This window comes from Centropristis striata, chromosome 14 (assembly GCF_030273125.1).
Source record: "Centropristis striata isolate RG_2023a ecotype Rhode Island chromosome 14, C.striata_1.0, whole genome shotgun sequence".
Taxonomy (NCBI): Eukaryota; Metazoa; Chordata; class Actinopteri; order Perciformes; family Serranidae; genus Centropristis; species Centropristis striata.
The window spans coordinates 28,482,153-28,508,118 of NC_081530.1; the positions used below are offsets into that span (position 1 = coordinate 28,482,153).

Here is a 25,966-nt window from a genome sequence, read left to right on the forward strand (position 1 = left end):
TTTCTCTGTTTTATGTATGTTAACACAGTGGTGAAAAGTAACTAAGTATATTTACTCAAGTGCCAAACTGATTAATTTTGGGTTACCTGCAGATGTATTTTAACCCTTTATCAGGCAAAGAACTATATTTGGTAACTTCAGGTAATATTTTGAGAAAAAAGTTGCAAATTTACTAGATTAAAGTGGCAAATCTACAAGAAAAAAAGTTGCAGATTTAAGAGATTTAAAGTGGCAAATCTGCGCGAAAAAAGTCGCGTTTTCTCCCAGATTCACCACTTTAACCCTTAATAGGGCACTCATTGAAATACTTGCAAATTCCAAATTTCAACCCTAGAGAATATTGGAGGATATTACATACAGCCAGAATGTGTTTTAAAAAAAAACATACGAAAATAATATTTTGAGAAAAAAGTTTACGAGATTAAAGTGGCAAATCTACGAGAAAAACATTTGCAGATTTATGAGATTTAAAGTGGTGAATCTGGGAGAAAAAGGTTGCTTTTTTTCCACTTTTTTCTCGTAAATCTGCGACTTTTTTCGCATAGATTTGCCACTTTAAATCTCTTAAATCTGCGACATTTTTTCTTGTAGATTTGCTACTTTAATCTAGTAAATTTGCACCTTTTTTCTCGAAATATTACCTGAAGTTACCAAATATAGTTCTTTGCCTGATAAAGGGTTAACTCTACTACATTAATCTGACAGCTGGAGTCAATACAGTAGTTACTTTTCAGATTAAGATGCAAAATGTTGACTAGATTTAGAAAAATGCAACACATTTTTAAATATAAAACCAGTTTCCCTTTTTTTCCCTGCACCCCTCAGATTTGTCTTGTGAACCTCTGCAGGGGGCCAATGAACACCTAACAGAACATAAAGTAGTCAAAACTAGCAACATTAAAATGTAGCGTATGCATTGATGCAGCAGTATTACAACCCTAATACTAGAATAGTTGGTATGCTGTGTAAAATATATATTTACAAAAGGTTACTCATAATTTATACAGTCTTTGTACAGTTTTTAATTACATATATGGCACACAGGATTATTAAATGATCACATTCTGTGTCCAAACTTTCTTGGAATCAGGGTTGTAACAATGTATGAAAGAATCTTACATAAAAGAAGATATCCGTCACATTTCTGTAGAATAAGTACTGTTTCTTCTCATACTTTAATTATATTTTGCTGATAAAGCATCACATTTTACCAGCTTTATTTGAAATTGTTGCATTAGTACTTTAACTTGTTCTATGTAAAGGATCTCCACTGTACAAAGCTGCGTTCTCTGAGCATGCACGCTTTAATCTGCACATTTTGAAGCGAAGGACAGCCGTCCCATGTGGACAGACTGGCTCATGTACTTATCTCTGATCTCAGTTTTAATTTGTGTCTGTGTGTGTTTTGTGTGAAGGAGCCAGTCATCAGAGAACAAGTGAATTTATGAGGCCCTTTGAAACACATGCCAAACTTACAATGAAGCCGAGCTTCTTGTAGTCGCGGGTGTACATGGACTTGCGTTTCTCGATGCTGCCGCTGTTGTTGGGCTCCCCCTCCACGTCAAAGGCAATCCTCCGCAGCTCAAAGATGATGTCCCTCTGAGCCTGCACACGCAGAGAAGAATATTAAAGTGCTGCTCATAAGTCCATCTGTCTTTTCTTCCTTTCACAATTTTATAATTTAAGAATGCTTCAGCCTCATCTCCGCTGTCTGGGGTCTTTTAGTGCCCAAGGCAATCTGGCCAGCAGCCATGTCTCTCCACTGTCTTATTACTTGGCCAACCTAACACAACTTTTTTTTTTTTTAACACAGCAAGATCAGGTCCAAACTGCCCACAAGTGCCCCTTTTAATTCTAAAACAGTTTTCTTAAGTTTTTTGTACAATGCAGGCTACAGTCAGAGAGCCCTGATCTGACTGCTTGTTTCCAAAACCAACAATGAATTCATCTTCCTAAAATGTATTGTCTGTGTAGCCAAGATGTGATGAAGCTTATTCCTCTGTGCCACACAGTAGCACTATGAGCCACGTTCCTTCATGATGATGAAAATGGCTGGTGTAGTTTATTTTGAGTCAATACCACATACACTGCCTTGGCATCAAACATTCCCACAAAAGCACAAAATGTTTATCAATACACAGCTGAAAATAGTTCCCAACAAATATACCACTTCCTACTGTTTGCTGAAGAATACAGCTGTTTAGGAAATGACTCAACCTTTTCTAAAAATAAAACTCTGTGTCTTAATCTGTGACCCATTTTTTTTTTATTTTTTAGATGTGTTTCTTGCAGGAACGAATAAGAGCAGGTCTGAAAGCATCAGATTGACCAGGAAGTCCAAAAGTATTGAGAGACAAACAGACTAAAGTGTGGGTTTATTCTGTTAAATAGGATATGTTTACAATAACAGAAATATAGAATATTACCAGCTTTACTCTTTCAGTTTGAACACAGCATATTACTTAATCTTGTTGTGTCATTGATTCAGTGGTGGAATGTAACTAAGTACATTTACTCAAATACTGTTCTTAGAGGTTCTTGTACTCTACTAGAGAATTTCCAGAAATGTAACTTGTATGTAATGTATATTTCAACTTCACTATATCTTAGAGGTAAATTTACTCCACTACATTTAGCTCACAGCTTTAGTTACTAGATAGATTTCAGCTCGAGATTTAACAAGAAAAAAATGTCAAATTAAAATGATTATGCATGTTTATAAATTAAACCACATAACAGTATATTAAGTAGTTTAAAGTAGATCTACCTGGACAGGTATATAAGAGTAAAATTCTGCCAACATGAATGCATCAAAAATAATAATACAATAATATTCTTGTATCCATATATATATATATATATATATAAAACAAGTACTTTTACATTTGATATTTTAAGTACATGTTGATGCTGATACTTTTGTACTTTTATTGAAGTAAGTTTGAATGCAGGACCTTCACTTGTAGTAAAGTTATTCTGCAGGTAAATTCCTTAAAGACATGTCTGTAATATAAAGTGGCCAACTAGTGACTCTACTAAATCTGTGTTTATTCTTTGTGTTAAAATGCTTTGATGATAAAATGCTAATGCACAGTCCCCCACCTGGTCCTGGGGATCCATCTTGGTCATCATGCGGTCCTCCAGCAGGTTGAAGGTGAGCACCTGCAGCACGTACAGCTGGTGGGCCATCTCATCGTTGATGGGTGTGGGGCTCCGGATCACATTCTACACGGCGTGGAGGACAAATAGAGGAAGAGAGAGGAGGAGGAGGAGGTAGAGAGAGAGAGAGAGAGGGGAGCAGAGGTGTTAGATGTGCAAAGAGAAGGCGAAGGTGAGAGGACGGGTTTTGGGGTCAAAAAGACGAGACGTGGATTTTGGAGGGAGACGGTGCAAGATAACAAAGGAGAATAAGAGGATTTGGGAGCGATTCACGAGGATTAGAAAGCATAAGTCAGATGAGGGAACAGGAGAGGGAGAAATGAGATTTAACAAAGGGAGAGGATGAAAGAGAGAAAAGGGAACAGGTGTGAGATAGTAAGTACAGGAGATAATAACCAGCGATGTGAGACAGAGGCAGAAGTGGCAGGTGTCATTTTCCTTTCTGATATCACACCGGTGCAGAGGCATAAACCCGAGCAGAGATAAAGACAGAGAGTGGGAAACACAAAGAAGGGAATACACTGGAGAGGTAAAGAGGAGAGCGTGGTTACACTTACACTGAGAATGATGGAGCGCAGCTGTTTCTGGGCAAGAATATGGGCCATCTCCTATAGAGGGAGAAAGAAAAGGAGGGGGAAATAGAGATGGAGAGAAAGAAAGAATACAGGAAGAGCAGAGAGAGAGAGAGAGAGAGAGAGAGAGAGAGAGAGAGAGAGAGAAAGGAGATGAGACATAATAATATTCCAACAAAAATACATATTTTTAAGTGTTTTCTATGTTGAAATGAGAAATGAATGTGGGAAAAATAAACAAAAACTGCCGTCCGGTTGTAGAACTTAAGAAAGCCATCCCAAAGAAGAACTTAATCTTAAAAAGGGAGACTAAATGCACTAGCTGATGTCTTCTACAGTGCAAACTACAAAGTGTGCTAATCAAGGGTGCACTTACTGTCAGGGGACAATTTAGGATGTCCACAATGTGCTCATCAAACTACCATATCGTGTGCAGTGAGGAAACAAAGTCAGAGACAGAGAGACAGAGAGGGTGAGTGAGTGAATGTGGAAACAGAGAGTTTGAGAGAGGAGGTTAAAAAATTCATTTTCTGTCAGTGGCGCAGCTTGTGGAAGGAGGGGGGGGAGAGGCATCGGAGTCAGCAGAATGGCGGGAGACTGGGGCGTCATAATAATAGCTTTACGGGTCCTGACCACGCACACACATGCACCGTCGTCTCTCCTGAGAAAATAAATAAAACTGGGAACCAGAACAGTGTCATTAGCCCCTTGCATGTTTTAAAAATGTGTCCTCTGTGATCGATATGCGTATAAAAGAACCAGGTTCTATCCTGTGATATCACATTATAAAAGTGCATCTCTGCAGAAATGAAACGACCTCCTATAAAACTATATTACCACACATGCCTGCACAAGGAGACATTGTTCACTTATCTAAGACAATAAAGTTGTTTAAATTTGCAGCCGACCATCCACATGAATCTGACTTGTGCAGACTTATCAAATTTACAAAATCTGCATATTTGGCCTCAGCAAAAACAAAAACAAAAACAAGCACTGCAACATCTGAGTGTGCTACAATCTGTATGCAGCACTGCTTTGGAGCTTATTCCTGCCTTCAACTTTGTATGCTGCATAGGAGAAAAGCTGTGGGTTAGCATCATTCATTATTAATGTCAAAGCACATCGCCGGACCCTATGGTGCTGATTCAAGGGATCATGTGATTGGCTACGGGGCGAAGCGTGTGATAGGTGAGAGAGCGAAGGAGAGAGATGGGTGGAGGAATGAGTGGAGCAAAAATGTCACTTCTGCAGAGAGGAATGGAGAGAAAAAGGGAACGAGGGGGGTTTGTTGGGCTTTTAAACTTGCTTAAATCACTATTGTTCTACTAGATTTGAATGTTTCACCACGCTGGACAAGGGTTATAAACACAGGACACAAAAATACACACAAAGTACAAGGTTACAGTATAAAAATGCTGATGTGAATGTACATGTAAAGCTGTAGATGTACAGTACAGTGTGTGCAGTAAATGCTGTGTGTGCACACTGCAGCCTTACCTGTCTCTTCTCCTCAGGAGCTTTGAGGAAGAGAGCGTTGATGACAGCGATAGTGTAAGTCTGAATGTCTTGATCAGTCCTGGAGTTAGAAAATAGTACAAGCAAACAGACATTTTTATTGTCTGTTTTTACTCTTATTTTTTGTAAAGCACTTTGTGTTATATTTCTATGTATGAAAAGCGCTATATAAATAAACAAAAAAAAACAAGAATATAAACTATACGAAAAAGAAGCTCATTAAAACCTACACATGTGGATTGAAATGCATCTATCAGCCTAATTAATGTTGATACGTACAGTACAGCCTACTGATCCACTTACCCTTGAAGATGTGGGATGAGCTGTCCGATGGTGATCTCCTGCGCCACCTTGTGGTAGAGATCCTGACTGTTGAGCACCATGGACTCCAGGATGGCCAGGGACCGCTGCAGCACGGCTGTGTCCATGGCAGACTTGTTCACATAGCTGGCAATCTGCAGGAAGGACAGAGAGAGAGGAGGTAAAGAGTCTGCAGCAAACATTAAATTATTTATAAGATGTAATGCTTCCAAGAGATAGAGATTGTAAAAGGTAACGGAGGACAGCTAAACAAAAAACTTACTGTTTTACTTACTGGTCCCTAGGAATATACAGTTAAGGTAATTAATTAAGGTAAGCTAATTATGCATCTGGGCTGCTATTATTTTGGTCAATATTGAGATTGGATTAGATAACATGATAACCCTTTTTTTTTTCTTTTTTTTTTAAACTGAACTTTAAATATTTTTCAATCAAAAACAAGAAAATGCTTGTAAAAAATCAGATAGATGAATGAAATAATTAAGAAAAAATATATTAATATATAAAGCCCATGGGCTTTGCCCGTAAATACATAATATTGTTGTTATTGTTTTTTATTCTCTGTAGCACTTTGAGATTGTTGAAATGTAAAGCTCAATACGAACAAAATCTATTATTATTATTATTATTATTAATAATAATAATAATAATAATAATAATAATAACAATAACAATAACAATAATAATAATAGTAATAATAATAATAATAATAATAATAATAATAATAATAATAAAATAATAATGAAGCAATTAAATTTGATCAAAAATAAATAAATAATATTGTGTGGTAATGTTTGTGCACATCTACAACCAACTGAAAACTACAAAACATTTATTCAATATATAAAAATAATAAATAAAAATACATTTGACCAAAATAAACTAGATCAAGTATGTTATAGTGTACTGCCACAACTTGCTGTAAACTTCTGAACATATATTTAACATTTAGGTAAACTATATTTAACATATTTTAGTTAGTAACTAAGCAAAAACCTGCAAAAGCATGGTGCTGTAAAAAACAAAACAAGATGTAATTAATTTCTAACACGAGACAAAATAATCTCAAAATAATTGTTCCATCTTGATTAACTTGTTTTCATAATTGTTGCAAGCCAAAATCTAATTAAAAAAATAAATTATTTTTGGGGGGCACAGACGGGAGCCAAATAGTATTTTGTAGCTTTAATTTCACTAAGATCATCCACAAATTATTTAAATACTTTAAAAAAATGCTACTGGCTGGCTTCATGACTCAAATACTCCACTTCCAACCTTGTAATTTTTTCACAGAGACCCTCAAAGACATCATGTGATTGTTAAATCTAAACTTTTCTGCAGCAAATATGCAGCACAAGAGCAGGTTTATACAAGTCCCTCTTAAATCCCTGCCCTGTTAAATGAGACGTTTTCTTGGCTGACCTTCTTGATGAAGGCCACAGAGAAAGTGTCCCAGGAGACAATGCCGTGGTCCATCAGCTCCACGAAGGCCGTCAGAGTGAAGGATAGCAGGTCGCCAAAACTACAAGACAACACACACACAGAGACACACATAGACCATAGGAAACTTCTCTCCAGCAGATGGCTTGGAGCAGTGTATAGCTGCAACGCCCAGATGGCTCGGAACATAACGAGGAATGAGCGGTCAGCGGAGACAGAGAGAGGTGGCGGAGAGGAGGAGAGGGGACATAAGATCAATGCTGCAACCACGCTTGCTGAAAAAAGAACAGAAAAACTAAACGGAGAGGAAGAAATGGGCAAGGAGGTTTGCGATGCAGCGCAGACAGACTGGCCTTCAAGAAACAGCGGGGGCCGTCAGAAGGCCAGCAGGAGCCGGGCAGCACGGTGCGGCGTTCAATCAGGACCAGAAAGCTACATAATAGAGTGAAGTCATGCAGTTACACAAATATCAGGAGAAATAAATCACTCTGCAAGAGTCACAGGAGGCCAAAGCAGGGAAAAAACACTAAACAGCTGTTTTATCTGTGACATATTACTGCTGGAAGTACTTAATGAGAAATCATAATAAATTAAAGAATTGATAGCTTGTACATATGTTGTAGCAGACTAGATAGTTTGAAGTTATTTCCACGATTTGGGTCACAAACCTGTTAACTTCAGAGTGTGTGATATTTTAAGGCTTTTCCAAAAGGTTTTACAATACTGACCTCTACTGCTTAAGATTGGCATTGCAGGAGCGTCCTGCAGGCTTCTATTGGCTCATCATTGATGCTACATTTTTGTTTTTGCTGTTGTGCTTGTATTTTGTGGAAAACCTATGGTGTTATAATCAGGTAAATTTATTTCCAGCAAATATCTTAAATCTAAACAATAATCTGATGGGGAAGTTTTGTATTACATACTGAATTTTAAAGGAATACTTTAAAATACACCCCAAAAATTATCATTTGTACATCAATTACTGACTCCCTGTTACCTTGACTTTTTTTTTCTAGCATGCCTCCACAGTAAACAAATAATCTAATAAAGGAGAAAGCTCTTGATGAATCAACCTTAATGGGGTCTGCGTTTAAATCTTGCAGTATAATCCATGTCTCATTTATCCAGTAAAGTGCTCACGACTTGCTAAACACATGGATTTTTGCTAAAAACTTAGGTGGATTTGGATTATACTGCATGAGATATGTGAGAATGTAAATGTATGAATACATTAAATATAGTTTTGCTGTTAAAATGCAGCCCCTACTTACTTAATTCCCTTAATTCATGAGGGATTTTCTCAGTTTTTTGGATGTTTCATTCACTTTGGAGGCATGCAAGAAAACAAATTCTCTTCATCAAAGTAACAGCAAGCAAGTAATTAATAAACAAATAATCCTTTTGGAAGCAAAGCATTCCTTTAAAGTTAGTTTGCCGAGATGAAAAACCATTAAATTCAAAGAAATGCAAACATAAATGATAAGAAAGTGATGATTATAAGCTTTCAGGACACAAATATTACTACAGTGGATCAACAGAGAACATCAAGTGTTGCTGCACGGTCGGTGATTAGTGAAAAGTTACATTTTTAAACCACAGGATGAAAAAGACTTTTGCAGATGGTACTGGGCATTTAGATGACAAACTGTAGTTAACTACGAAATGGGACATGAAACCGTAGACGTTAGAGGACAGATTGGATCGAGTAAAGAAGCCTTGTTGATGGGTGGATGATGTTCCCGTGGTGATAGAGACGTTTGACTAATAATGTTGAAGAGAAAGTTTGAAAAGTAGCCCACAGAGAATCCCCTCACCCTGAGCAGAAGTAGTTTTGTAAAGAACACCAAGATTTATTATTACAAGAAATAACACATGCAGCTGCACCAAACAGCAATTTATTGGTTTTAATAAATGTCTTATTTTATTAGGTTTTTAGAAATAAATCTTGGCTTTCTTTAAGTCTTTAAGTGTTGAAGAATTAGGAAGTTGTTTAAGTCTGTTCCCCAAAACCACATGCAAAAAAAATTAAATAATCACAAAGCCTGGCTGTGGCTGTGTTATACATAGATATGTAATTTCCCATAAGGCACTGGGGCAAGAGTCTTAATCATGCAGACTCGGCCAGCGGGTTAGGAAGAGCACAGAGCCAATGATTACCCGGCCGGGGGGAAAGGGGAGGGGCTTACCAGGGCTTCATTATCTTCTGTAGTTTCTGATAGCGTCTGCAAAGATTTGAGAAACTTTGGTGTCACAGGTGGGAAACAAACAACCAAAACTTTCAGCCAGCACAGAGCCGGGAACAACACATATCACAGTCTGCCGTCACGTTAACACTCCTGAAAGAAGAGAACGGACTCCAACAAGTCCAATCTATTACACATTATAAACAGGATTCAGACACAAGAAAAGTTAAATTAAATGTCAATATTTCATTTTCACAGTGAATACATTTAACCAGTCATGAGACATTCAAAGCATGCCAAGCAGAAACAGTTGAAAAAGCAGTTTTCTGCCAACCGTACCGTCACACAGCAAGCTTCGATGGAGATGACAGCGCACAGAAATGATCAAACAGCACTTTCATTTAGCAAAAGAAAAGATATATATTGCTTTAGAAATGAAATTCTGCAGCAATTAATTTACACAGGGATGAAAACAATGTGAGATTAAAAAGCTAGGCTGTGTATGGAAACACTGTTTTCATTGGGACTTTCTTTCTGTTTTTTCATTGAAACAAAATCTACCTCCATTTTATTGGGTTGGCAGCAGAACCCTCAGAGACAGACACCTCAAAATACGTGCTAATACAACCCAGAGCTCGACAAGCTCAGACAACGGTGCATTGGAGCCACTGTAGGTTTTAAATAAAAATGAAAAATATAGAGAAAAAACCCTCAGAATTTCTGGGATTGATGTCATAAATTTGTTGGGGAAAAATATGTTTTTTTGTCAAGGAAGGTACAATCCATCTGAGATCACAGTCACTGCTGCTTGTATAGTATTGTATGGCTGACGCCTGCAGTGGATGCAATCAGATTTAGCAATGAGGAAATACTTTAATATATATATATTATTTATATAATTTTAGCCCTAAATAACTAGATAATTATAAACATCCAGACTTTGAGGAGACATGGCCATGAGTTGGAGATGTATATATATATATATATATTTGGAAACAATATACTGGATTTGGAAACAATATACTGCTTTGAATGCAGTGATTATTGATGAGGTGAGGTAATGTTTTGTCCACCAGGAAATACAACACAACAAAAAAAACATTTGAGAGTTCTCCTCATAAATGTACCACATTAAACGCATTCATTTATTTAATTTACATTCTTGTAATTTTATTCAGAGAACATTTGAGGATTTTTTACTCTGAAATTTAATACTTTAATTTGAGAGAATATACGTTTATATTATAAGGTTTTTTGCTATTTTTTTTTTTAATTTACCACTTTAATCTCTGATTTATTTTCTCATAATTTGGTAATGCTTTATGTTAAGGTCCTTGTAATAACCATTAATTAACAAGTAATAAGGCCCTTGTAAGTCCTTACAAGATGCTTAATAACATTATTGTGTGTTTATAGGCTTATATAAGTGTTAATAATGGCATTACAAACACCCATGACCCACCCATTATGTCTTTGCCATGCCTTTATTAATCTTATTTTGTTTGCTTATTGATATGAAAATATACTTTATTGCTCATCTATTATAAGTTAACTATAAGTTAACTATGCTTTTTGCAACTACCGGATCTAAAGTGAGAACAATGCCTTATTACTTGTTAATTAATGGTTATTAAGGACCTTATTATAAAGCGTTACCCATAATCCCCCCCCCCCTCATTCCTTATTTTGTTACCTGCAATGGACTCAATACACTGTCATAGGTAAGTGAGTAAAAACATGCTTTTTTCTATTTGGTGAACTTTAAAACAACAACCAAAAATCTCTCTTACCATCAATGGAAAGTAATAACGCCTGACTGAAGTTGCACTGTACATTCTGAACACCTACTGAGTCAAAGCGCATCAGATGTTCCACGTTTTAGTCAGTAGAGGGCGATATCTGCCTTTACCTTGTGCTGCCTGTGTGGGCAACAGCAGCAGCCTGCCAACTTATTTCCACATGAATACAGTACAACATCTCTGGCAGAAGCATCAGATCACAGCACCGCTCTGCCCTCGAGAGTCTCCAGCACCGAGCCTCTTGAATAATTACAGTTCACCAAGTTGGTTGGCAGGCACACTAATGAGCGTGTGTGTTCGTGTGTGTGTGTCAGACACTGATACCTATCTGCGTGTCTGTCTGTGTTTCATAAGCTCCTTCTGTTGAGATGGAAATGCAGCAGAGCCACTTGCTCCCTCTCTGCCGCTTACACACACAGACACACGAGCCGCTCTCGAACTCTCCAGTGCTGAATATCTGATGTGATGGTAATCTACATAAAAACATATTTAATGAAAGAGCCGGGAGCAGAGAGGAGTCAACATCAGTGCTGCGGTGACGGCTCCTGGCGGTGAGATTAAACAAGGGTCAAATATTTGCTAATTTCAACATTACATGCAAAAAGGAGAAGAGGGTTCAATGATTTCCTGTCAAATAGTAAAAGTGAGCGTAATGCTAGAGGCGCTGCTGCTGCTGCTGCTGCAGCGGTCTCATACCCAGAAATAGGAGATCACTAAGTGGCTTCTGCTGAAGAGAAGACATTAAATATCTGACCGGAACTTGACCCTTTATGTACATAAAATACAAAACAACCTAGAGCATTAAAAAAAGAAATGATTCAGTTTTAGAAAGGGTTGTTCTATTTAAGAAGGTGCAAAAATAATGCAAGTGTGTCTTGTACTTTGTTTTTACTGTGCCGTAGTAAGAGCATATTTGTCCTTGTGCATGTGTGCGTTTACAACATGAGTGTGTCTTTGCAGCCAGCTCCTTATGCAAGCAAACAATTCTTCAATCCATCTCTTCTCTGGCTGGGTAAGAGGGATGAATAATGAGAGTTGCATGAGGCAGAAAACGAGAGCGTCCCGGACGGCTGGCTGCTGCTGCTGCTGCCCTCCCTGCCAGTTTGCACCGCCTGTCTGCGTGTGTTGCTCTCCTACTGTAACTTTCCTCTGGGTTTTTTACTCTGGCCGGAGCCTAGCACTCACACAGTATGTTATTGGGACACACACAAATATAAGCACACACACTTCCCACAGGCATCACGGCTGAGAAATTCCACCTCAGCGAAAAATGTCCTCGCTTTAACCTTCAGTTGAGACGGTCTCCCGGGCCTTCCGCTCCCAACACACACACAGACACACACACGGTGAGTTTTTAAATCTGCTGAACAGCTAAAAAGCATGGCTCTCTTCTCAGTTGTGTGTAACATCACAGTCATGGTAAAAAAAAAAGAAAAAAGGCAAACAGGAGCCCCCTGGGCATGTTCTTCACAAGACAGTTCTTCTCTTTTCAGCTTCTGGATGACACCTTTACAGTGTGTTACAGCCTCTAGGGCAAAAAGCCTTTGTACCTTAAACTCAACTGGACATAGTGTGCAACCACCAGACCGCGGAGGTATTACATGGAAAGTACTGTGTACTGGGTTAGGTCAGGCTCCTTGTATTTTTACCATACAATCACCTAATGCCGGTGCAGCATCAAACAAGTTGAAGAAAAGCTCACTATGTAATTTTCTCATTAAATATACTTTTGATATCTAACAAAAACATTTATTTCCACGCCAAAGCAGTGGAAGAATGTTAAATTACTTTTGCTATCATGTTTGCACGGCGGCAAATTTCTTCTCTGCCGCGAGACGGGACAAATGTTCCCATTATCAAACAAAGTCACAAGGTGATTGTAAGAATGGAAACAAGATTACTCCAGGAACACGGTCTCGATAATGACACATCTTTATAGTGTTGCAGTGATGCCACCACAAGCTGTAACACCTGATGCAAAAGCAGAAATATAGTTTAATGTGATGGTTTGAGGAGTGTTACTGAACTGAGAGCAGGTCAGTCAGCTGAGATGACTTGGGTATATATTTTTTTAAAATGCATGTTTTTGTATACAAGTGACTAATGGAGATATTTTTGAATTTGTCCAGTATTAAGCGAGATTGTTGAAGCTGAAGCAACAAATGAAAAAATCCCGCTGTATAATTACGCCCAGCCAACAATACAGCCACTAAATGTGCTTTTTCTTTTTACCACTGACAGGCTCAGATTGTTATAATAAGCAACTAACAATATTAAGGAAAGGACCCTGCAGAGGAAAAAAAGTGCTTTTCATTACATTTTGCTTGCTCTGGTCATTTTGTAACTGTGTCTTACCAAGTCATGTTCAGTCAGAAATATCATTCGGAAATCACGTGAAGTGACTTATTGCCTGAAGACAATGGTGGGGAATAGGGATGGGCATTTGGAAGAAACCTGCCAACTCGAGCATCTATAGTTAACGATCAATTAATCGATTAACCGCATTACTTCAGTATGTATAGAAACATGCATACATGGTCAACATAAAAGATATATACAGTACTATGCAAAAGCCTGTTATGATAACTGACGATTTTATTTTGAAAGGGCGAAAAGAGACTTCCTCAATTGAGGTGATACTGTAAAAATAACATCAAGGAGTTCAGTGTTTTATGTTTTAGCCCCCGAAGAGGCATGAGGTTAGTTTTCACAGTAATATTGCATCTTTAAATGTGTTTTGTGTTTAAATAATTTTTAGATAAAATTAAACTCAGTAATTCATGCTAGCAAGGTTTGATACAGTAAGCTAGTTTTGCTCAAATTAATACTCTTGTATTTCTGTGTTTTCAGTTTAAAGACTGCTGCTTTATCCAACTCAATTCTCAGCTCATTGGCTTATTCATGTATGGCTGCAGAACTGAACGCTCTGCCATGTTTCAGTTGAGTGAGTACTGATACACAGTCAGAGATAAATGAAAAAATACACAGATCGATTAAAAATTCCACGTGATCGACCAAATTCTTAACGACCATTAATTGATCATCAATGAATTATTCCCATCCCTAGTGGAAACTTGGGAGAGTAGGAGAGAAGAAGAGTTCGACGTGTTGGAATAGATAAAGTGTAGCTTACTGAAATATACAGATGTTTCCTCTTTAACCAGTCAGAATGCACAGTGCAACTCCAAAGACACCCTGGATTCTAACTAAGAGCTCGACATTCATTGGACAAACAATTGACTCAAGTCAGGTTAAATCAAGAGCTAAGTACAGGAAAAACTATACAAGAAATCTATATTTTTTCAATCTACCAGCTAATAAGTTACACACAAAGAAGAACGAGAAACTGTCTGAAGGGAGGAAAACACTGCAGCGACGGAGGAAATCCAAAAGAGCAAAGAGACGGACGGACAGTTGACTTACTCAGTCCCACTCTCCACCATCTGAGTGAGCAGGGAGATGCCGTCCAGGTTGATGAACTCTTGGGCGAAGGTGATGTCCCGCGACGCGTTGGCCAGGTCCTTCAGAGACTCCAGCTTGGCGTCCATGCTGGACGACTGGATCCGTTCATGCAGCTGGACTGCAGTCTGGTACTAGAGTGGTGAAGTAAAAGGGAAAATAATTATAAAGAGGTCTTGGGATAATGAAAAACTAAAGGTTTATTTGGGACGATTTGCAAAGAAATCAAACTTACAGGAGATGTGGTCAAGCGCAGGATCGATCCATTCTTAATGTCATTACGATTCTGTGGAGATTCACCAAGATAAATACCGTAGTGAGCACTTTCTTAGTATTTAGAGGTTGGATACTGCTGCCTGCAGTTAAAGAACAGTTCATCAAACCTTTTCTGTGATGTAGAAGTTTGTGGCATCAGCAATCTGCAGGGCAAAGTTTTCATGGTTCCCCAAGGACCACCTGGAAGTCATTGGACAGAGAGAGAGAGAGACAGAAAAAGAGAGAGAGAGAGAGAGAGAGAGAGAGAGAGAGAGAGAGAGAGAGAGAGAGAGAGAGAGAGAGAATAAAACATTGCATAATTGATATTAAAGTGGAGACCATCTTGTGTAAAATGCAGCTAATAGGATTTAAGTATGGAGATGGAGAAATGGGGCTTTTGCAAGAAGCCCTCAGAGAATTATATTCAAATCCTAAGGCATGCACATTTACAAAATCCGATGCCGACTTACCCTTCACACACTTCTTTAATGATGGCTGAGAGAGGCTTTTTCTGTGGAGAGAGGCAAAACTACATTTAGTCTGCAGTCCAAGCTCCGGTTTCCTAAAACAGTATTCAACTCAGAGTGAGCTGCAATTATTTTATATGACAGGACTGGCACAATGAGAGGCTGTTCTTCAGGAGCCTGTATTTAAACTGTCCGGCGGCTGCTGCGGGACTACTGACCACGTCTGTTGTCAAACTGCCTCCAGATCAGCCGCCGTGATGTTGTGCTCTACTGGTGGAAAGGAACTAAGTAGCTTTACTCTTTAGAGGTACTCCTACTTTATTTACGCTTCTTTACTAATCTCTACTATATAGGAAATACTGTGTTTTTCTCCACTGTGATGATTTTTAAAACAAGATTTTCATATTATCAATAATTAACATCACATAATAAAATGGTCAGTTTTGGCAATAAATACAGTATATGATCAAATGAATAAGCAAAAAGGAATGTATGAAATATGAATATACAGATATGGTGATTACAATGTGCAGAAATCTTGAAGAACACACAGACTACACTGCATGATCTTACTCCCCCCACCAATATGGTTAAAAAATTCTCCAGATATTTTTTATTAACTGCCAGCTTTGCTTTAGTAATGCATGTTAGTTTTTTTCATAATAATACACATAGATATATAATTTAAATATACAGATTCACACTTTGTTTTGTTTACATTTTTATTTAGCAATTACTCTCTTTGTCTGTAAGAGACACAAGTCTGATAGAACAAAGTCACTCTTCTTAGTAATAAAATCACTTGCATGAATTCCCAAAATGCAAAATTCTGGCCAACAAATGACTTTCAGTTTTCTTCTTTTAACATTGTTTATTTGAAGCTTGTGTCTATCATATTGGGATTAATGTGAAGTAGCTTTGATGGTGTAATATATGGTCTTCAAATCCAATTGTATTGTTGCAACTTCAGGAGAAGACTAAGGTATCACCATTGTAATGATTTAGCAGATATGGTTAAAAGCAGTGGTGTAAAAAGTATTCAGAGCCTTTACTTAAGGAAAAGTACTAATACCACATTGTGAAATTACTCCCCTAAAAGTAAAAGTCCTTGATTCAAAACAGTTAAAGTTTAGTTAAAGTACAAAAGTATCAGCATCAAAATGTACTTAAAGTATCAAAAGTAAAAATACTCATTATGCAGAATGGCCCCACTCAGATTATTTTATATAATCTATTTTAACTCCTTAATACAGGAGTTCCCAAACATTCCATGCCAAGGACGCCCGTACAAACATACAGCTTCTTAATATATTTTCCTTTTTTTAAATTACTTATTAGTCTTTCTTCTGTTATAAACATTCCTTGTCACTTTTGTCTTATTATTCAACAATAATATTATCAGTATACATATTTTGTTTTAGTATTTTTCTCTTTTGTTTGGCCTATTTGTTCATTACATGCAGTGTCTTCTGTTATAAAAGACATATACTGAATAACATATACCAATGTTTCCGCACCCCCACTTGGAAACAGTGACTTCATTTTTAATTTAAAAATATATCTAATCACTTTAAATTGTTGTACAATATTTGCATCTAAATGTAGTGGAGTAGAAGTATAAAGTTAAATAAAATGAAAATACAGAGTATATTAACACTGTCAACCTTCAAGTCACATCTCAAAGCACACCTGTTTAGACTAGCTTACCCCTAATATATTCATAATTTTAAATTACAATTTTTTCTCTGTACTGTTTTAGTGTTGTTCATTATTTCTGTCATTGTTGTGTTTATTGTTCTAATTTGTAATTGTTTTATTGTTGTTTATTATTACTGCCATTGCGGTTTTATTATTATCATTGTTGTTTTTAATAGTTTATTGTAAGGTGACCTTGAGAGTCCTGAAAGGCTCCTATAAATAAAATGCATTATTATTATTATTATTATTATTATTATTATTATATAACAGTTTCTAAAATAGCACCTTTTTTTAAAACTATGCAGAGGCTGGTTATGATTTAAATATTTTTGATATCTGTGCCAATATGATACTCGAGTTTGGGTACATATTAAACTCTTATTTTGTGGATCCTAATGTTTTAACACCCTTTTTAATAAAATATGCCAAACTTCTCAAAGCGTCAGTGCACTTCCACTTGCACTGTGGGAAATCCAGCATTTGAGGAGCTCGACCCATATTCAGTACTAAAAGTCTGGATGGCCGGCCTCTGCTGCTCCACTTCTGTTCAATCAAGTTATTTTTTCTGTCTTGTGAGTCTCTCGACTTCTATCTCCAGAGTCCTCCTTTAAAACGGTAGTATATTGTAGCGACTTCTACTCAAGTGAAAGATCTGAGTCCACCACTTGATGTTAAGAGCCAGCAGAGTGTTTAAGGATGTTTGGGGACTCTCATTCACACTGTGCCAAACAGAAGCTTTTCAAAGCACACTGGCACAAGCATGTGCACAAAACTCACCCGAACGTTCGCACAGAGCAATTTAGTGAGCGTCTGTATACAGCCACAATGTGCGAAGCATTGTGAGAGGCGGCTTCAAAGAGCAGGAGCTCTAGTGATGAAGATTTACACAGAGAAGATAATGGTGGCAGGATGATGGCCATACAGTAACGTGACAGGGAGAGAAAGGCAGAGAGGTGACAGAAGAAGAGGCAGGCTTTTATGTGAACAGAAGAGAAAAAAAGAGAAATATGCAGACTGAAGAAGATGAAGGGAAAACAACAGCAAACACAGGAAGGGGGGAGCGGGTGATAATAGTGAGAGAGAGCAGGAGAGTGACTGCTGAAGAGAGGAAGACGGATTAGAGGAAAATGAAGACACACACACACACACACACACACACACACACACACAGTTTAATTTTAATACATTTTTTATACATGTTACAGTTATACACGTTATACTCTGTTTGAACAAACATCACTATGAAGTGTAGTGGTAGCAAATTATCTGATGTCAAAATCATGTCAGAGAAGAGATGAGAAGTTTTGTTTTGAAACAACATTTTTAAAAAAATGTCATGTTGGTTTTGAAAAAGCTGACTCTTCAGAATGAAACAGATAATTTTACCTGGAATTTAATTTTAGCCAAATTAAAATTTAAAAAAATCATCAAATTATAAACAAAAACAATACATCTATATGTCCTGTAGAATGGTGTTGTATAATATAATACCATATATAATCCTCTGATGATAAAATGGTGATCAAATATGAAAATTATGCAATAATATGCTTTACAAACATGCAAGAAAATTAATTATCTAGACTTATATTGCAAATGTTGGACATTTCTTAGTTCTACTGTCACGTTTTTATGAGCAACTTACTCATATCTAAATCATCAAAGTTACATCAAAGGCTTGCAATATTTCATATAATATAATTAATATAATACATTAAAAGACATTAAACTACTTGTGCATTGCTCGGAGCTATTCCTTTTCACATACATGATCAAAGCTATTTCCAGTTTTAAATTGTAATATTAATAAACTAATGCATTTAAATTTGTGGCTACTTAAATAATATAAAATGTTAGAATATATTATCACATGTGCAAAGCTGTTCGAAACGTGTAATAAGGAAAAAAGGATTTAAATCTTTAAATGTCTTGCATCTGTATTGCTGGTGCGAACCAATCAAACTATATTCTCTAACTCTGATATTGCACCAATATAACTATGCAAAAGTAATAATATTTAACATTATTATCAATCATACCTACAACGTATTACATTGTCAAGTGAATCTAGAAATAAACACTGAGAAAATAAAGAATAAGCAAAAAAAAAGTTAAATAGTACTGTTTGTTCTGTATCAGTCAATTGCTGACCATTGAAAAAAAAATTGAAGCTGTTTAATATATATATATATATATATATATATATATATATATATATATATTTATATATTAAACAGCTTCAATCACTCCAAGCTACGTTTTTTTGCATTAAATGTACTATAAAAAGTTTCCATATCAGCTCATATCTGAAAATATATAGGGCCTTTATTGGCCAATAAAATCTACAGTGCTATTTTAATTCAAGTGCTACAGTTGAAGCACCTCAATCGCACATGTTAAAAAAAATATTTGAATTATAAATATCATCTCACATAGTCTGTTTTACTTTATAGTTTATTACGAATGGTTTGGTTTAATTTAGATCTAAAAAATATAATAATTAATTTGTTTCTCCGGCTATCCCTTCCACAACTCGTTTCTCTTCTCCTCCTCTAATGGCTTCCATCTGCTCCTTTTATCTTATTACCTCTGAGCTCTAAAGGCACATTGCTTTTTCCTACCCTTACATCATCCAGGAGTTACACCACCTCCACCATCCATCTACTCCTCTCTACTCCATCACATCTCCCTGTCTAAACTCCCACCACATCTCCCTCTCCCTTACTGTTGGCTTTACTAAACTCCACTACTCATATTCACATTGTGCACATGCAGAAACGTGAAAAATAAAGCTGTAAACTGTAATATAATAAAAATGATATATTCCATGTGATGTTTAGTGATTCTATATCATCTATGAGCTCTTAAGTTCCTGTTATCTGACACAAAACTCCTTTCTACCAGGGAGGATAACAAGTACACTTCATCTTTCTCGTTACACAGCAAACCGACTTCATCAGCTCATAAAATATCATAAAATATATAAAAGTATTTTGAGAAAAAAATTGCAAATTTACACTATTACTAAATTTATGAGATTTAAAGTGGTGAATCTGCGAGAAAAGTTGTTTTTTTCCCCACTTCTTTCTCATAAATCTGTGACTTTTTTTCCCACGCAGATTTGCCACTTTAAATCCCTTAAATCTGTGATTTTTTTTCTTGTAGATTTGCCACTTTAATCTAGTAAATTTTCAACTTTTTTCTCAACCCCATTTTGATATCCACTGAAGCTACCAAATATAGTTCTTCGCCTGATAAAGGGTTAAACAGACATTATAAACCATTAATACACAAAAGGATACATTTTATTACATATTTATTTAATTTCTTTAACATTTTTAATTTTGCTGCTATTCTAAGTCAATGCATGCACTAAAATTCCCCTGAAGAACCAATAAAAAAATAGGGTGGTGAATAATTTTATCAATATTTTGGATTTCTGCAGCAGTAAAACAACTTATGTGTTATCCTTTGCACTTTGCATATCAAAAAATGGACAACAGTACTCCATAAATATACTAACTATAAGTTATTAAAGAAGATTATTAGAAAAACACATTAATAATAATGAAAAAAAAAGCTAAATTATGCCATGGACAAGATTTTCCTTAATGCTAATCTATATAATGTAATGCACTCCTGTAAGAGAAGTACATTGGAAAATGAAATCTAATAAAAGAGAAGCAGGCCCCCCAACACTGTCAGCACTAAGTTTATTAAAGCTGCTAAAACCAATGGTTTTCCAATATTATTAATGGAACCATTAACTATGTTATGTAAAAAGTATTGCTCATAGTGATGCACCCTCAGAGAATTATCACTCAACTCTGCAGTTTCCCTACACAGCGTTCATCCTATTCATTTTTCATAGCTATAGTGTTTTGATTTACTGTCTCTCAACGTTTTCATAGGGCTGTAATGAAAAAGCTCTAATATACCCACACCTCAACACCTGAAGGACAAAAAATAGACAAAAGCATTTAGCAGCTGAGAGTTAGACTTCCCTCAGGAGTTGGTGGAGAACAAAACAGAGCTAAAAAGGAGAATGAAGATTTAAATTATCTGGTGGCCCCAGACATAACTCTGAATGGATGTTAATGTTGCTCTGTTACTGTTGGGTGAGTGATATAAAAGGTGTAACTGTATATATAGCACTGCTTGTTATAGCTGTGGTGTATTGGTTAGAACTCTGGGTTGGTTAGCACTCTTCCCACACAGCAAGAGGCACGCCGGTTCAACTCCGGCCTGCCGCTCTTCTGTGTGGAGTTTGAATGTTCTCCCCGTGTCAGCGTGGGTTCTCTCCGGGTACTTCGGCTTCCTCCCACAGTCCAGAAACATTCACTTAGGTTTAACCCTTTATCAGGCAAAGAACTATATTTGGTAACTTCAGGTAATATTTCGAGAAAAAAGTAGCAAATTTACTAGATTAAAGTGGCAAATCTACAAGAAAAAAAGTTGCGGATGTAAGAGATTTAAAGTGGCAAATCTGCGCGAAAAAAGTCACAGATTTACAAGAAAAAAGTGGAAAAAAAGCAACTTTTTTCTCCCAGATTCACCACTTTAACCCTTAATAGGGCGCTCATTGAAATACTTGCAAATTCCAAATTTCAACCCTAGAGAATATTGGAGGATATTACATACTGCCAGAATGTTTTAAAAAAAACATACGAAAATAATATTTTGAGAAAAAAGTTTACAAGATTAAAGTGGCAAATCTACGAGAAAAAAATTTGCAGATTTATGAGATTTATAGTGGTGAATCTGGGAAAAGTTGCTTTTTTTCCCACTTTTTTCTCGTAAATCTGCAACTTTTTTCGCGCAGATTTGCCACTTTAAATCTCTTCAATCTGCGACTTTTTTTCTTGTAGGTTTGCCACTTTAATCTAGTAAATTTGCAACTCTTTTCTCGAAATATTACCTGACTCTAACTACCAAATATAGTTCTTTGCCTGATAAAGGGTTAATTGGTGACTCTAAATCGTAGGAGTGAGTGTGACTGTCTGTCTCTATGTGTCAGCCCTGTGAAAGTCTGGTGACCTGTCCAGGCCCAGGTGTACCCCACCTCTCGCCAATGTCAGCTGGGATCGGCTCAAACCTCCCACAACCCGAGTGTGGATAAGCAGCTAACGATTATGAATTAATGGATTACTTACTACTGCCCCCCAGTGGCTAAAAACTAAAAATCGGCTTTAAAGAAGCTATGTCTTCTTCACAAAACTTTGTCAGGCATGACAAAGACATTTCTGGAACCATCAAGATTTTTTCCAACAATTATACAACCTAACACAACACTGTATAAAATACAATCACAGTTTGTTTCCCTTTAGTTTGACTCAAATTCTTTTGCTTGTTTCCAAAACTTTTCTACCTGCAGACACCTACGGCCCCTCCACCTTGTCCTCCTGTTCCTGTTCTCTATTACATTTCCGACAAACAATAACAATAAAATGCTTATTACAACTGTGCACTTGTACCAATTCCCCAGTGTTCTGAGACAAATGTCGGACTTTCCTGCCTACGGGGCATTGAAGGTATTTGGAGAGATACACAAATTACATTGTGATGTATGCACGCACACACACACACACACACACAGATGTATCTAAACTCACACTGCTGAGGAGCACAGACAGAAGCCAGAAAAAAAGCATATGAATGCCCATACAAATAGATACAAGTAGACACACATACGCAGAGATGTTGACGTCTAAGCACACACACATGCCTGAATAGTAACAAGTAAACCTCACAAACACGCCCACGCACATTTTCACTTATGCAGAGTTGCACCCACGTAAACAAACAGAAAATGTGTACAAAATCGCACCCATACACACACGCAGAGACAAATACACACTTTCTGTGGGTCTCAAGACGGCGTGAGCAGCTGAAGCCCACTCCCCATCGCATGACTCAGACAGCCATATGCTGCTGCGGGGCCTATTGTACAGAGGAGATGCAGAGGGAGGAGGACGAGGTGGGGGCCGACGGCGGAGGACAAGAGAGGAGGAGGCACAGCGCAAGTTTCACAGTTTCAACAAAAGATGGGGAGGAGGAGTGAGAGGGAGAACAAACACAAGAGAAAGTAAAAGTGGACAAGGAGGAGGAGGCAACAGAAAGGAGGAACAAGAGAAGGATGACAGGGAGAGATAAGAGAATTAAAGGAAAGCGGAGGAAGGGGAGGAGGAGAGGTGGCTTCCCTAAAGATAAAAGAAAGACCAAACTGGAGCTAAAGACGTTCAGACAGCTGATTCGGCGACGCTGAATAGCAGAAACAACATCCTAAATCTACACCTGAGTGCCTTAATGACCTGCTGGCAAACCCAGAAGCACATGTACTCCGTAGTTCAATGTTTCATTCACTGGTTCATCCATTGAGAAGGGCAACCGTAGCTCCGGTGACTCACAGCTTGTACAATCATTAGCCCATTTGTGAGTCACGCACACACACACGCACACACACACAAAACAGGCCATTTTACACACTGTATGTGTAATCACACAACATAACAGTAAACATGTCACCACCCCCACACGCACTGCGCATTGTTTGGACTCATTATTTCATTAGCATGTCATTCGGCTGTTTGTTAGACGCCGCTGATCGCTGACATACAGCGTGACCTTTATCTGTGGAGTTGTGTTGGAGCTGTGTGTGGACACACACACACACTCCCCAAGAAGCTGCTACTCAGGCAATCGTGATTTTAAATTAAATCAAGTCAAGTCAAAGTTTATTTCTAGAGCACATTTAAAAACAACCTCAGTTGAACAAAGTGCTGTACAGTTATTAAAATAGAATAAATCATATATAAATAGGTATAAATAAAAACAATGAAAACAAAATACTAAAACAGTAAAACAATAAAATATTAATAAAAACTCAATCCAAAACAGAGTTAGAGTTAAAAAAGACAAATAAAAGGGTAAAAAAAGTAAAAAGAAAGCTAAGGATTCTTACTTACAAGGATTGTAATACTAGAGATTGCATTAAAAATATCACTGATATTGTTGAAAATATTCCCAGTTGCAAAATTATACTTACAGAAACGTTTCAGAATGTGAAAGTCATATCTGGGTTTAGTATATTAAGAGTCTTTATCTCTGTGTCTGAGCCAGGCAGTGGTGGAAGAAGTATTCAGCTCCCTTACTTAAGTAAAAGTACTAATACCAAACTGTGAAATGACTCCACTAGTAAGTAAAAGCAAGTAAAAGTACTGCCTTTGAAACTTACTTAAGTAAAAGTACAAAAGTATCAGCATCAAAATGTATTTAAAGTATCAAAAGTATCGTTATGCAGAATGGACCCCACTCAGATTGTTTTATATGTTCTAAATATATTATTAGATTATTATTATTGGTGCATTTATGTAAGCAGCATTTTACTGCTGTCAATGTCGGGCTCACTTTAACTATTTAATATATTTAATGTGGTTTAATTTATAAACATGCGTAATTGCTTTAAGTTGATCATTTTTTTATCTTGAATCTCAACTAAAGCTACATTTGCCCTTAAAATGTAGTGAAGTAGAAGTATAAAGTTACAAATGTGGTAATACTCAAGTAAAGTAAAAGTACCTCAGAACTGTACTTAAATACAGTACTTGAGTAAATGTACTTAGTTATATTCCACGACTGGAGCCAGGTAACTGTACAAAGAATTAAGTGGAGTGAACACTTCCTCCATAAAAGAGAAGTGGGAAAGTGAGCATGACTTTGTAACGTCAGTGGAGGAGTGGGAGAACTTAAATGCTAAATAATACTAACTCCCTGTTTTGGAGAGAGTTAAATTGGTCAGATTCAAGCACTAGAGTATACAGAGAGGCAGAGAGTCTGCGGCTGTGAGAGCAAATCACTATCATGTATTCTGGGATTGTAGCGAGTTTGGAAATCAATCAGAGACAGCATGGAAAACGTTTTAGTAAGATGCCACCTCATCTTCCTGGCTTTTCATGTACATGTGTTCATGTGAGTAATGCTGCTGGCCAGAAAAGAACCATAACAGAAAAGTGGTTATGTCACCATCCACCTACACCAGGAGACTGCTTTAATGTGATGTATGGAATCTTTGTAATGGAGAAACATTTAAGATGAAACTTGAGAGTGATGCATATGTATATGTTGGAAAGGATGGACTGACCCACATGGTAAAGAGTTTAGGTAAATGAACTGTTGAAGGATTATGTTAGTAGTATATATTTGTGTATTTTATATTTTTTCTTCGCTAATATATATATATAAACAAACAAACCCTGGTCAATTTTAATATTTTCTTTTTTTTGTTCATTTTTCATTTAAAGCGAAGATCAACTTATCCAAAGCATTTTACACACACACATATATGTATGTGTGTAAATATATATGTGTATATATATATATATATATGTGAATATTTATGTGTGTTCGCTTTAAATGAAAAATGAATTTAAAAAAAGAAAATATTAAAATCGACCAGGGTTTACAGCAGTTTATAATTTTAGCACTTATCTAAGTAAAGTAAAAAAACATCAATTCAATTTATTTCTGTAATCCAAAACTGAAACACGAGGTAGCCTAATTAATGTTTACAACCTGTAGCTACAACTAGAACATTAGATATGAATTAATGAATAAATATGCATCATTACATTGCATTAAAAGGTGAACACTACTTACTTATACAGCTCATCTTTTATGCACTACATTGCCTTAATACAGGAGATACAGAATGAAATGTTTTGGCAGATTTTGAGTGTAAAATATCATCTTCACATCCATAAAAGTTTAAGTGGGAGATTTTCCTAAAGTTGAAGCATTAGCTAAATTGTTCCTCCTTTTCACTTACAAATTATCTCTGACTGCTTGCAGACAACAGCCAATAAAGTAAATTTTAGCCATTACGTAATTAATCTTCTACCTGAATGTTTCGTACATTGCTGTTCTAGGCGAGATTTGTTTGCCTCCAAGCTTAATGACTCCAGGTATTTTATTACATCCAGGATCCAAAATGGATCTTTTCTGATAATGATCTAAACAAATTGGGCATGGCTGATCCACAAATAATGTAACACATAAAAAAATATTTCTTGGTCACTTTCCTATAAAAACAAAATTCT

General features: G+C 36.7%; 1 protein-coding gene across 5 annotated transcripts in view; it reads right to left on the bottom strand.

The window, feature by feature from the left end:
* elmo1 (engulfment and cell motility 1 (ced-12 homolog, C. elegans)) overlaps positions 1-25,966 on the bottom strand; it is a 140,533-nt gene that overhangs the window by 67,454 nt on the left and 47,113 nt on the right. For 2 of the 5 annotated variants that reach the window (XM_059350699.1, XM_059350700.1), the window contains exons 3-14: positions 15,177-15,217; positions 14,835-14,907; positions 14,687-14,737; positions 14,416-14,585; positions 9,197-9,232; positions 6,993-7,092; positions 5,553-5,704; positions 5,232-5,310; positions 4,108-4,149; positions 3,717-3,767; positions 3,103-3,225; positions 1,477-1,605 (exon numbers count right to left, since the gene is read on the bottom strand). In XM_059350699.1, the coding sequence (XP_059206682.1) occupies positions 1,477-1,605; positions 3,103-3,225; positions 3,717-3,767; positions 4,108-4,149; positions 5,232-5,310; positions 5,553-5,704; positions 6,993-7,092; positions 9,197-9,232; positions 14,416-14,585; positions 14,687-14,737; positions 14,835-14,907; positions 15,177-15,217 (1,047 nt within the window). The remainder of the gene's footprint in view (positions 1-1,476; positions 1,606-3,102; positions 3,226-3,716; positions 3,768-4,107; positions 4,150-5,231; positions 5,311-5,552; positions 5,705-6,992; positions 7,093-9,196; positions 9,233-14,415; positions 14,586-14,686; positions 14,738-14,834; positions 14,908-15,176; positions 15,218-25,966) is intronic. The other 3 variants (XM_059350701.1, XM_059350703.1, XM_059350704.1) reach the window with 3 other exon arrangements.